Here is a 14,360-nt window from a genome sequence, read left to right as displayed (position 1 = left end):
ACCATACAGTGACTGAATAATACCACCAAACACTGACGGCATAATACTGCAATACACTGGCTGAATAAAATAGCCATAAACTAAATAAATAATATTGCCATACACTGACTGAATAATAACACGATAGAGTCGCTAAATTATCACGCCAAACCATGACAACTATTACCACCATACAGATGCCAAATAGCTGTGCCATACAGATGGTCTACATGGCATAATCATGCAGCAGGCCAAATAAGCGAATGCAGTACTGAACAGGTTCAGTCAAAAGCCCAATAAGCAACAATTGAATCAAATGACGTCTTTTTTGATTCTAATACTATCTCTTCCATCTGGACTCCATCTGTACTTCTTATCATGGACCATCATGAGGGCTTCTTCCAGCTATGACATACCACACCAACATCCTTGGCTGCACTCTTTTACAGCACATGCCTAATCTCTCTGGCCACATACTCAAAATGTTTTGTATGTTACTCTAAAGCAATGACATCTGTACTATACCCATAAATGTGCCTGAAAGCTGCCCCCCCATGAACAGTACCTGCCAGGACCCTTATAAACAGGGTTTGCCAGAGAGTGCTTCCATGTACACAATGCCATTCAGACAATGTCCCTTTACACTGTGCCTTCCAGAGAGCCCGCAAAAAGAGTACAGCCAGAGATTCCCCATGGATAGAGCAACCAGAAAGTCCCATATTAACAGTGTCAGCTAGGGGAAGAGCCATATACACAGTGCAGCCATAAAATAACCCAATACATAGTGTAACCAGAGAACCTATATACACAGTGAAGCAAATACATCAGATGTATCAACGCCACATTCATGAAACTCATGTGACACTTTTTCAGAGATTTCTCTGTTTAGAGAAGTGGTACAAAACCAGGTTCAACAATAATATATATTTTTTCTGTCAGAAAATTACCCAATTCCAGTGCCTGTCAGATAGTGCCCCTATATACAGTGCAGCCACAGAGCGCCCTTATATATGCCCCTATAATTATTTTAACCAGCCCTTGTTTCAGTAAGTATGGCCTATTTTTTCAGTGGTATTAAGTATTTTGGGTCTCACTGTCAGTAACTTGTTGGGTATAGTACTATAGTATTTGCTGTTGTTAGAGGGTAGATACTAAATTAGTTTTTCAGGCTTACAGTTGAAAAGTGAAAACAACATATCAGTGCCACAACATATTTAGATGAGAAGTCAACTATCATGCCTTGCTTTTCTTGGCAAGTAAAAAAACGTTTATTTAGCAGCAGACAACAATGAGCACAGAAGCAAGTATCTCCGAGGATAAACAAATATAAAACCCGTGGTAGTGATAAGAATGAAAATAAAATAAAATAAAATAAATGGAGGATGTTTATTAAAAAGCTTTGTTTTCTATTATATTTTCTTTTAAACTGGCTGGTGGCCATCATAAGGATGAAGAGACGCGTAGACACATTTTAAGGGAAGGTCCATTTCTTCCCCTCTCTATACAAATACATTATTGTTGATTTATTAACTGCAATATTTCACTGCTACATTTAGCACATAATCTATGGCAAATTACCCCAGTAAAATAAAAATATGTTGTAACATTTACCTCTATTTGGAGTTCAACTTCGTCATCGTTGTCACTGAGTATATAAAAAGTACTAAAAGTAGGGTTCTTCTTATATATTAATTCTCCGCACATCACAGTCATTTCTTGAATGGTTAAGTTTACATTGAAAGTCTGCTTGGTTTCACCTAATTTTGGAGCCATAAAATGGCAGTGTGATGAATTTCCTAAGCAGTTACTTATCTGGAAAATACAGAAAAGATAATATAATATGTGGTAATACACAACTGATAAATATAAGTAAATCCACATACATTGTGTATTATGTGTTCTTTTATTAAATGTTTCAAGTGACAAAAATTACATTACATGGATAACCCTGTCCCAAATGTTCTCTACATAATTCTTGCTAAATTTTCAAAGTTCTGTAGATAGAATCTTGGAAACACAATTCTTAAGCTGACCATGCGCTTTAGATACGGAAAATAAATTGACATGCTGCAGATTGAGAATCCGCATCGCAGGTCAATTTCAGCTTTTTTTTTTTTTTTGTGTGGATTTTTCTGCAGTGTGGATGAGATTTGTTCAAATCTCATCCCTTTGCTGCTACATTAATGCGCTGTGGAATTTCCAAACTGTAATCAGTCGGGAAAAAATATCTAAAAAGCTCCAAAAAATTGCACAAATCAGGCCTACTGTGGTTTTAAAAAGGTGCGTCATGTCCTGTAAAAGAAGCAGCTTTTAACCACACTGTGTTTAATAGGATTTAATAAAATCACATTCAATACAGTATAACATCTGTTGGTAATATACCAAAGTGGCAAGAGGGGGGCAGAGGCACTGCATGTACATGTACCCTTAGGCTGGGTTCCCACGGTTGGATATGCGGTGTATCCAACCTGGAACCCGCTGCACACTTTGTCTGAAAAAACGCACCACATTTTGGTGCAGTTTTCCGTGATGAATTTCCGCTGAAAAAAACAAAAACCTTCATACTTACCCCGGTCATAGTCATGGTAACGCGTCCCTCTGTTATCATGCAGTCCAGCCTCCCGGGATGGCACTGCAGCCTATGTGACCGCTGCAGCCTGTGATTGGCTGCAGCAATAACATGGGATGAAACGTCATCCCAGGAGGCTGGCCTGGAAGAAGAACCGAAGAAAGCGTCGATGCAATTCCGCTGCAAGTGTTGCAACACTTGGCTATTTGTTGTGGGTTTTGCATCCCCATTAAATTCAATAGGGAAAACCCACAACAGAAAAGCACCGAAAACGCAGCATAAATTGACATACTGCAGATTTAGAATCCGCACCACAGGTCTATTTATGAACGTTTTTTTTTTTTTTAAAATCTCAGTCACTTTGTTACTGTAAATGCTGAGGAATTTCCGCAGAGAATTCCATTGCGGAAATTATGCAGCGTTAACCCTATGTGGGAACCCAGCCTTAAACTTTAGAGTATGAGAAGTGCTTGTATATTGGAGTGAAGAGGTAATTTAATCAGGGTGAGTAATCTCCATGGCTACATAGTTTCCAATTTTTTTTTTACAGGATCCATCAAGATCAATTTTTCTTTCTTTTTTAAAATCATTGTGGTGAGTGGGTGATTGGTAAAGTAAAGCAAACTGATGTCATTCATTTCTTAATCTGTTAAGAACAGTTGCTGTGTGTGTGTGTGCGTGCGTGCGTGTGCCCAGCATCATACAAGTATACATATGTACATAGTGCTTGTGTTTTAGAGGTTCTCCCAGGCTTTCTAAGAGCTTATTTAGATGAGCGTTGTTAAAATTGAGTAAAAAAATTGCCAAAAAAACAACGATTTTGCATCAGTTTCTTCTGAGATTGCCTGGAGTTTATCAGTTTTTTCTGTCCGAATTATATCAGTGCACCACTCGTCTTTCACATCCATGAAAACAAACGAAAGAATGTTCTCATTAGTTCCAACCCATTATAAACACCTCCAAGATGGTCATGGCCACGGAAACGCCATTTTCTATTGCTTACCGCATAGAGACCATTGTGATATATTTCTTGTGTGTATTTGTGAATACTGACCATGTCTTATATTCAGGACCACTCTGCTCTGGCTCTACCTTCTAGTTTCACTTATCAATTGTCTCCTGGTAACTGTTGGTGAAAAATGGAACGGAACGGATGGCACCTGTGTGCCGTTCATTATTCAAGCAGACCCATTCTATTCTATGGGCCATTCCTGCATGAAAAATTGGCAAAGATAGAACATGTTGCGATTTTTTTCATCACGTACCAATGGTCCGCGAAAAAAGCTGATGTCTGAATTGGCCCAATAACTATAATGGGCCAGTGTTTGGTCCACGTGCTGTCTGTTCTACACTCGGACAGCAACCAGATGTGAAAATTGTTTGTCTGAATGAACTCGAAGTAAGATTGTATAAAGCTAAAAAAGGTCATTAACAAATCACATTTTTGAAAGTGTAAGTTCCAGTTTTGTGAAGTGAAAAGGAGAAGTAATGACCAAGCGATAATTGAGCCTGAGCTGCTATTTTAAGTCAACATTGTCTGCATGACTATGGTAAGCTCTCCTTGTCTAGAAGTAGCAATTTTTAGCTTCAATGAAACTGACGTCCCAATAATTAGTTAAATAGATGTAGGTCTGAGCTATACATTAGAGCACAGAAATTATGCTAATTTTGGAGCACGAAAATTGTTACATACACAATATTGATGAGATATATTAAATTTTAAAGGGTTATTCCCAAGTTGAGTCAATTTTGTTTTTAATGCATTCTAAACAGAAATAATTATAAATAAATTGTTGTTAAAAAACAAACTTGATAACTCAGCTAGAACTGGTTATCTTTTATAAAAAAGGGCGTGAGCGGCTCGATGTCAATTAAGCTGCTCTGCAGTGTGCGCGCTCCCGACGTTGCTAGCTAATGTAGTTCTAGCAGCATCGGGAGACCGATCGTCTCAACCAGGCATGGTAAGCCTGATTGAGACTAACACACTGTGAATTTCAAAGCACCCACGCCACTACTCACTGCAACACCCGCCACCCTTCTCTGTAACCCACTTCCCCCCCTTGCAGAAAGCCACTTCTCCTCCTTGCGGAACAGCAGATGATTTTCAAACTGTCCACTGTATCTAAGCATAACATGTTTTATCATCATATACAGTTGCATGTCTAACATGCAGTACCTGGACCCGACCGTTCATGTGTCCTCATGAACGGTGGCCGGGCCGGCATCTAATGCGCATGCGCTGATATGAGTGTTCACGAGAGAACTGACATCCTCTCCTAAGGACAGAGAGGATATTATTGCGCAAGCGCGGCCACCGCTAAAGGTAAATAGTAGTGGCCGGATCCCTAGACAACGAGCTACAAACAAAGAGGGACTGACAGCGACATGAACAATAAAACTACATCAATGGGATAAAGCAAGGTATTTACAAAAAGTAATAACTTTAGAAGGGTGAGCTTAATAGCTAGATTTATGAAGATGGGAATAACCCTTTAATCACAATATGTGAACCCAGTCCTAGTTTTCCATGATTGCATTTTTATGTAAAAGACTGTGTTCACATCTCCGTCGCTTTCCGCTGAGGAGATCCGTCTGAGGTTTCCGGCGGGTTAACTCCTCAGCGAAAAGGCAAACGTAAACCTCAGCTTCCGTTTCACTCACCATTGAACCTAGCTAATAGTTTCCGTCTGTCACCATTGTGACAGGGTTCCGTAGTTTTGACGGAACCAATAGTGCAGTCGACTGCGCTATTGGTTCCATCAAGAACAATGGCACCCTGTTACAGCTTAGATTTCCGCTTGCCTTTCCATTGAGGGGTTAACCCGAGGGAAACCTCCGACAGAACCCCTCAGCGGAAGGGCAACGGTGATGTGAACAGACCCAAAGACTGTTTAAAGAGGCTCTGTCACCACATTATAAGTGGCCTATCTTGTACATAATGTAATCGGCGCTGTAATGTAGATTACGACAGTGTTTTTTATTTAGAGAAACAATCTATTTTCACCAAGTTATGACCTATTTTAGCTTTATTCTAATGACTTTCTTAATGTCCGACTGGGCGTGTTTTTACTTTTGACCAATCAGCGTCATACACTTCTCTCCATTCATTTACTCTGCACATAGTGATCCTGCGTTGTTCACCATGTGCAGACACATACACACACATTAACATTACTGAAGTGTCTTGACCGTGAATAGACATCGCGTCCAACCAGGACACGATGTCTATTCACAATCCCGACACTTCGGTAACGTTTGTGTGTGACTTACTCACACAGCACATCGAGATCACGCTGTGCTCTCATTTACAGCGAGATTACGCTTGTCTTGCTGTAAGGGTATGTTCACACGGCCTATTTACGGACGTACTTCGGGTGTTTTTGCCCCGAATTACGTCTGAAAATAGCGCCTCAATAGCGCTGACAAACATCTGCCCATTGAAAGCAATGGGCAGACGTTTGTCTGTTCACACGAGGCGTATATTTACGCGCCGCTGTCAAATGACGGCGCGTAAATAGACGCCCGCGTAGAAGAAGTGACCTGTCACTTCTTTGGCCGTAATTGGAGCCGCTATTCATTGACTCCAATGAATAGCAGCGCTAATTACGGCCGTAATTGACGCGGCGTTCAAGCGCCTGCACATGCCGGTACGGCTGAAATTACGGGGATGTTTTCAGGCTGAAACATCCCCGTAATTTCAGCCGTTACGGACCCCCGCCATGTGAACATACCCTAAGTCCCACACAAACGTTAGCGAAGTGTCGGTATTGTGAATAGACATTGCGTCCTGGTTGGACGTGATGTCTATTTACTGTCAAGACACTTAAGTAACGTTAGTGTGTGTTTATGTGGCTGCACATAGTGATCTAGCTATATCGCTATGTGCTGTGTAAATGAATGGGGAGAAGTGTATAACGCTGATTGGTCACTGATTGGTCAGCGTCATACACTTCTCTCCACAACGCCCATTTGGTCAAAAAGTCTAACACGCCCAGTTGGGCATTAAGAAACTAATTAGTATAAAGCTATAACTTGGTGAAAATAGTTTTTCTAAATAAAAAAACACTGCTGTAATCTATATTACAGCGCCGATCACATAATCTACAATATAGGGCACTTATAATGTGGTGACAGAGACTCTTTAAATGCTTCCAGGAGTTATAGAGAGAGCCTGTGAGTGCTGCTACCCCCGCCCACAGTCAATGGCAGCTTTTCCTGTATACTTATAAAACTGTCATGTATGGGCAGAGGAAACAGGACTGGAGCGGATGATAGTTATATAAATGGTGCGATTGTAATGTTTACTAAACAACATTTTGATGCATAAGTCATGTGTTCCAGTCAATGGAGCAGATTTCCATCACTTGGGACCAAATGTTTTTAGTCGTAAAATCATTATAATTGTTAATGACAAATATATACCTGGCCAGCTTTACGTTCAAAGCAATTTATAATCGCATCATATTCTGGAATGCAGCTCTTTTAAAGAGAGACCTTTAACACAAGCTTTGATTGATAAAAATAAATGTATGATCCTTACGCTTTGCAGATTGTTCTTTGAAATTGTGATATTATCTATTAAGTCCAGATTTATACCAGATATTGTGAGATTTCGACCACCACTAAAAAAAATAATGTATATCGATGTTAGAAGGATTAGGGGAATTGTGGAGTTTGTATTTCTTAATAACGCAAATGTCTAAATAGGAGAATGCTAATCCCAACAGTTATTGCTTATGCTTGTATATATATATATATTCATGCAAGTGTGCAGATAAGTATGAATCTATTTGAAAAGCAATATGTTATATGACTTGTAATGTTCATCGTACTAAATAGAAAAATGATATGCCATTTCTGGTGGATTAGTTTCCCTTAAATACTTTTAACAGTTGAAAGTATAAACATTTTTATTTTGATTGGTATATATCCTATACACCAATGCAACTGTGCTACAAGTTATTTCATTTATCTTTATTTTTGAATACCCTAGCTTTGAAATAAACTACCTAGAAGCTCAAGGACACCCATCCGTAGCGATACGGAAAGGTGTCCGCGTTCAATGGAAGTGAATGGGTTCGTTTGTGCGGATCTCAATTGCGGTCCGCAAAAACGGACCCATTCACTTTCATTGAACGCGGATACCTTTCTGTATCACTACGGATGAGTGTTCGTGCCGCAGAACTGTGCCGTGAATTATGGAGCATGTCTGTTCTTGGTCCGCAATTGCGGCACGGACTTCTCCATAGAAGTCTATGGGGGAAGCCAAAATTGCGGATGGCTACGGAGGTGCGACCTCAAATACGGATTGCCATCCGCAAATACAGAAGTTACTAAGCAACAAAAAAGGGGATTTCCAGTCAACCAGGCATCTTTTTTTGCGGATCCGTATATACGGATGCAATACGGATGCACTGCGGAGCGTATTTGCGGATACCATTCAGCAGAAATGGGTACGTTGCTGATGAGTTGCCGATGACTATAAAGAAATACGGAACCGTATTTACGGTCCGTATTTTCAGATATGGTCGTGTGCATGAGGCCTTAGGCCCCATGCACACGACCGTGCCCGCAATCACGGCCCGCGATTGCGGGCACGGCCGGCCGCTGACTGACAGACGCATTTTCGGGCTAAAGTATGGGAGCACGGCCCGCAAAATGCGAAAGAACGGACATGTTCCATAATTCCCGGAACATTTCCACGGCACTGCCACCCTTCCGTAGTGCTACGGAAAGGTGTCAGTGTTCAATGAAAGTGAATGGCTCTGTTTTTGCGGACCGCAATTGCGGTCCGCAAAAACGGAGGTTTTTTGCTGTCGTGTGCATGGGGCCTTAGGAGGTAGTCACACAGGATGGATTTGCCGCGCAAAAATACGCTGCAGAAAACTTTACAATGTATCCTATGGGAAAAATTATTCCGCAATGCAAGAAATTGAGATCTGTCTATGGCCCCATGCACACGACCGTAAAAAACCTCAGTTTTTGCAGACCGCAATTGCGTTCCGCAAAAATGGACCCATTCACTTTCATTGAACGCGGACACCTTTCTGTAGCGATACGGATGAGTGTCCGTGCCGTAGAAATGTTACGAAAATTATGGAACATGTCCGTTCTTTTGCATTTTGCGGGCCGTGCTCCCATACTTTGTATGGGAGCACGGCCCGAAAATGCGGGTGGCAGTCGGTCGGCCGGCCATGCCCACAATCGCGGGCCGTGATTGCGGGCACGGTCGTGTGCATGGGGCCTAACAGGATATTTTCTCCATAGGATTAAATTGTAACGTTTTCTGCAGCGTATTTTAAAGCTGCGGAAATACACTCTGTGTAACGGCTTCCTTAGGCCCCATGCACACGACCGTAGATTTCGTCCGTAATTACGGACCCGTTCATTTTATGGCCGACGGACACCTTATATTTACGGGAAGGTGTCCGGGCAGTAGAAACCTTCCATAAAAAATAGGACATGTCCTATTGTTTTATTTTACAGACCGCGCTCCCATCCGCGGCCGGCCGTGCCAGTAATCACGGACCGTGATTATGGACACGGTCGTGTGCATGGGGCCTTAAGAGACGAGACCAAGTTACATTCTCCTACACAATGTTTTTTTAAGGGCCTTGTAACCTATAGTGAAAAGTGTAATTAAACCAATTAATGATATGTAATGATATACTTCTTAAGGTCTTCAGAACTCAATATATATGTGAAATAACGCAGTGATCATGAGGGCAGGGATTCTTCTGAACTTCCTGACAGTAATCCCATTGAAAAACACTGAAGCCTCTCCGCAGCTTGAATTGGAAGATGCTGGGAAATTGGATTTTACAGAATACCCATACATTTCTTGTACATTACAATAAATGCACAACAAAATCACATACAGGTACACTTAAAATTGTAAAATGTTTATAAGAAATGGAACACGGGTAACCGCATGAGCAATGCAATCCAGACTAAAGTTGCCCATACACATTAAAAGAATCAGCTCTTCCGACATGTCTGTTTTAGTAAACACTTGTATTTTCCATAAAAGAATGATTCTGGAGCATCTTTTCTTATAACTATGCGTTGTGCTGTTCCTCTGTTATTCCTCCTACAATAAATTGACAACTGGGTGTTACCCGTTGGGGGCGTGTCCCTACACAGACTGATACTGTCCAATCTGTGCTCACAATTTCAGACTGTGTAGGGACACGCCCCTTTGACAAGAGGAATGGCAGTATAGGAAATTTGTCCTACTAAAAAGTGTCCGGCAGCAGACCTTCTCCCTCTCCGCATTAAAATAAACATGCCTGCTTGGCCATGACATAAGTGCATGAATATGAGGACGTCAACCTGCTAAAAGCCGAATGAGCGTTTGCTTTCTTTTTTTAGACAGATCTTAAATTCACAAAAGACGCTAGTAGATGAAGAGGACTATAATAGATGCTTATGCAGAGGTCCAGGGTGCAGACTATCACCCTCGTTGATATAAACAAGGAATCAACCACCAAATAAAGTAGCAAAATATCGTTTTTGTCATCCTACCTGAGCCACACAGTATTTGGAACAATGGCAGAACATGACACTGATTCATACGAAATACTTCTGTGGTAACATTTTCTATTAAAATCTACACAAAGTCTCTTGACTTCATTCTGGCTTGGTGGCAGGGAGATAAAGGCATGTGTGTTATTTGTGTGATGGGACACCGTAAATCTGAAAGGAAAATTAGAGAAGAAATGATTGAAGCACAGTTATTTTAATAATATGAATCACAGGGCAATAAAACCAACAAAATGGTAGATTATTTGTATCCAATATCTATAAACAAGTCTATATATGCAAATTATACCGCATAATATTCTGCATGTGAATACAGCCTAAGGCGTTACATTTTTGTGCCTATATTACAGCAGGAAGTCCAGGTCCAACCGTGGGTCTAATGACCCAAACTAGCAGCATTATAGATCCCCATAATGCTGTTAGTTCAGGTCAATAGACCTGTGATGGGGCCAGGACTCAATAATACACTCATCTTAAACTTGTATCAGTATTTATAAGCCAAAACTAGGAGTGGAACCTACACAGAGAAAAGTTATAATGGAAAGATTTGTACCTCTTCTGTGTTTATCGTCCGGGTTTTGGCTTACACATACTGAAGAGAAATCCTGTCCAAAATACTGCTGTGTGAAAGTGGCCATAGGTAAATCATTGTACAATTAGTGTCTAATACCCTAAACTAATGTTTCCAAAACTGTGGGCCGCGACCCCGTGGGGGGGGGGGGGGGGGGTCTAATGAAGACCTCCGGGGGCGGGGAAACCAGCCACTCGCTGATGTCCCGGTTTCAACTTTATCAGGATCCTCAGGACGCAGATACAGCAGAAACCAATGCTGGAGCAGGGAGCTGACGGCTCCTTGCTCCAGCATTCACTGTGTAATTCCGGGCGTGAGCCACTCAGTACAGACAGGTGAGATGTAGTGATGTCATTGTGCCTGTCTGTGTCGAGCCACACACAGCACAGACTGGAGGAGCAGAGGTATCTCCTACACTCATTGTGAGAATGGGGATAGGTGAGTAATTATTTTATTATTTTTTTATTAGCCACTATCGGGACATTATACTGGGTATGGGGGAGCCGCATAGGGAAAATATACTCTATGGGGGCAGCTGTGCCAGCATTGTACTGTGCGGGGGCAGCTTGGGCGTATTTTACTGTGTGGGGGGCACTAAGGGGTCATTTGCATCTGGATCTTTTGCGTACCTCTGTGAGTGCTGGGGTTATATATTTTCAATATTGTGGGATTCTCGTCCCTACCTTACTAGCACCACGCCAATTGATTGAGGAGTGCATCCCAATATCTATTTTTGATTAGACTGTGTGGGGGCAGCTATAGGGGCATTATTCTTTATAGGGGAACCTTTAGGGGCATTATCCTGTGTGGGGCATTATACTGTGTGGGGGCAACTATAGGGGCATTATACTTTGTGTTGGCCACTAAGGTGTGTTTCGCCCCTTCCCCCCCAGTTAAACCCCTAGCTATGCCAATGATGGCCACTGATGGGCAGGTCGGGTCACATGACCCACCATCAGCTGCCATAGTTGGGCCTCAGCGACGCACAGCAGCAGGATACCTTAAGCCCGCCCCTCCCCCACCCACACAATTATTATTGTTTTCAATGTTGCAGGGACTTATTTTTCTAATGGAGCTAAGTATCGGCATCTAGTTACATATGATGTTAAAATATGTTAGATGAAATGGGGTGAACTACAGTAATGTGGGGGAGGGGCGTCCCAAACAAAAGTCTCGGCCAAAAGTGGGTCTTGGACTCAGAAAGCTCTAAACAAGTATATGTATGTGTTTCATACAAATAAATACTTACACTTGCGGCTTACAGCTGCTGGCACCAAATAAAAATACCCTTGACAGATCCTGCAAATTTTCACCAGTAATAAGGACATTTTTCTTTCCTACCGAAGAAACCCTGTCAACTGCCACAAAATCAATGGTAACCTGGGGAGGAACAAACATTATAAAAGGTAATGGCAATAAATGTTAATTGTCTATATAATAGTCATCTCTGTATGAATGTTTTACAATGATAATGACATTTCAAGTTTCGTTTTACTAAATTCCCAGATCCTAGTATACCAGTGGAATTGAGTGTGGCAGGTTCTCTTCATACAATGAGTCAGGGAAAGTTTCTGTCACATTTCAGCCTTGTTTCCTACTGCTACTAACAAATGACAGTGATCAGAATCCACAAGAATCCTGCAGTCATTAAAACTGGCCATAGACATCACATTTATGTCAGTGGATCATGACAATTTCTGTGGGATCCACCAACAATTTCTGTGGGAACAGCCCAACTGTTTTCCCATGTCTCCCATTAGGAGAAACCTTGATAAGACATATTGAGTGTAAAGGGGTATTCTGATATTAGACATCTATGACATATCCACAAGATGTTCCATAAATGTCTGATAGACGCTGTTTCCGTAACTCCCAGTACTTCAGGTAGCTGCAGGTCCAAGAGGTGGAACCTGCATTTATCAGACATTTTCGGCATATCCTGTCGACTGCGCTGTTGATTCCGTCAAAAAAACGGAAACCTGCCGGAATGGTGACGAACGGAAACCATTAGCAATGTTTCCGTCACCTTTGATATCAATGGTGATGCAAACGGAAGCTAAGGTTTCCATTTGGCTTTCCATTGAGGTGTTCACCCTATGGAAACCTCAGATGGAAGCCCTGAACGGAAAGCCAACGCTGATGTGAACAGGCCCTAATACAAAATATTTATTTATCTATCTATATCTATCTATCTATCTATCTGTTTGTTTATCTATCTTGATATATATTTTTTATAACTTTATATAAGAAAAAACTTTCTAGCCCAATTAGGGGACTTTATCTTGTATACATATATTTTTACCTACAATGTAATGTCCTACTTCTGTATGACATTACATTGCTGCCTGTCCATTACAGTCAGACTGCTAGAGCATACCTAGGTAAGACCTAGGCAGAGCTGGGGGCATTTGCTATTTGTCAGTGCAATATTACTGGCCCCGGTAAACATTTATTGTTAACGATCGTGGTGCTGAAGGGGTTAATGGCCAGGATTGGAGTTAACTCCTGTGCCAGTGAGTCTACTATCACATACATGTATGTGAGGATACAGTTATATACCGCTCTCCCTCACGTACATGTATGTGGTATTTCGGGAAGGGGTTAACTTCACTTGTATCCCTTTAGCACCAGTTGTGGACTCTCCGTGTAAATTTGGCTCCGGTTTCCAACAGTTCCTGACCACACATATGCTCCAGAAAAAAAACGCCAATGCACTGGACTCAGGTTGTAATTGATAAGCAATAAGACTTCATTCCATAACACATGAGGAGGGGCGTAACTAGGAAAGACTGGGCCCCATAGCAAACTTTTGACTGGGGCCCCCCCTCCCCTTGGTGTCACACAACCCCCCCTTGTAGATAGTGCCTTTTTTACAGCCCCCCCTGTAGATAGCGCCATACAGAACCCCCTGTAGATAACGCTATACAGCCCCCTGTAGAGAACGCCATACAGCTCCCCTGTAAATAACGCCATACAGAACCCCCCTGTAGATAACGCCATACTGATCCCCCCTTGTAGAGAACGCCATACAGACCCCCTGTAAATAATGCTATACAGCCCCCCCGTAGATAACACCATACAGCCCCCCCTGTAGGTAACGCCATACAGCCCCCCTGTAGGTAATGCTATACAGCCCCCCTGTAGGTAATGCTATACAGCCCCCCTGTAGGTAATGCTATACAGCCCCCCTGTAGAAAGCGCCATACAGCCCCCCCTGTAGGTAACGCTATACAGCCCCCCCTGTAGGTAACGCTATACAGCCCCCCTGTAGGTAACGCCATGCAGCCCCCCTGTAGAGAACGCCATACAGCCCCCCTGTAGGTAACGCCATACAGCCCCCCTGTAGGTAATGCTATACAGCCCCCCTGTAGATAGCGCCATACATCCCCCATGTAGGTAAACGCCATACAGCCCCCCCTGTAGGTAACGCTATACAGCCCCCCCTGTAGGTAACGCTATACAGCCCCCTGTAGATAACGCCATACAGCCCCCCGTAGGTAACGCTATACAGCCCCCTGTAAATAGCACCATACAGCCCCCCCTGTAGGTAACGCCATACAGCCCCCTGTAAATAGCACCATACAGCCCCCCCTGTAGGTAACGCTATACAGCCCCCCCTGTAGGTAACGCCGTACAGCCCCAACCCCCCAAAAAAATTTGACCTATAGTTTTTCCTACAAAAGACATGTATCCCCTATC

General features: G+C 42.4%; 1 protein-coding gene across 1 annotated transcript in view; it reads right to left on the bottom strand.

Annotated features, from left to right (window-relative positions):
- Positions 1-14,360, bottom strand: part of PLXNC1 (plexin C1) — a 149,180-nt gene that overhangs the window by 93,531 nt on the left and 41,289 nt on the right. The window contains exons 10-13 of the mRNA XM_075856836.1: positions 11,911-12,041; positions 10,073-10,243; positions 7,089-7,170; positions 1,591-1,791 (exon numbers count right to left, since the gene is read on the bottom strand). Coding sequence (XP_075712951.1) covers positions 1,591-1,791; positions 7,089-7,170; positions 10,073-10,243; positions 11,911-12,041 — 585 coding nt within the window. The remainder of the gene's footprint in view (positions 1-1,590; positions 1,792-7,088; positions 7,171-10,072; positions 10,244-11,910; positions 12,042-14,360) is intronic.

This window comes from Rhinoderma darwinii, chromosome 3 (genome assembly GCF_050947455.1).
Source record: "Rhinoderma darwinii isolate aRhiDar2 chromosome 3, aRhiDar2.hap1, whole genome shotgun sequence".
NCBI classification, from domain to species: Eukaryota; Metazoa; Chordata; class Amphibia; order Anura; family Rhinodermatidae; genus Rhinoderma; species Rhinoderma darwinii.
This window is presented reverse-complemented; position numbering and strand designations above follow the sequence as displayed.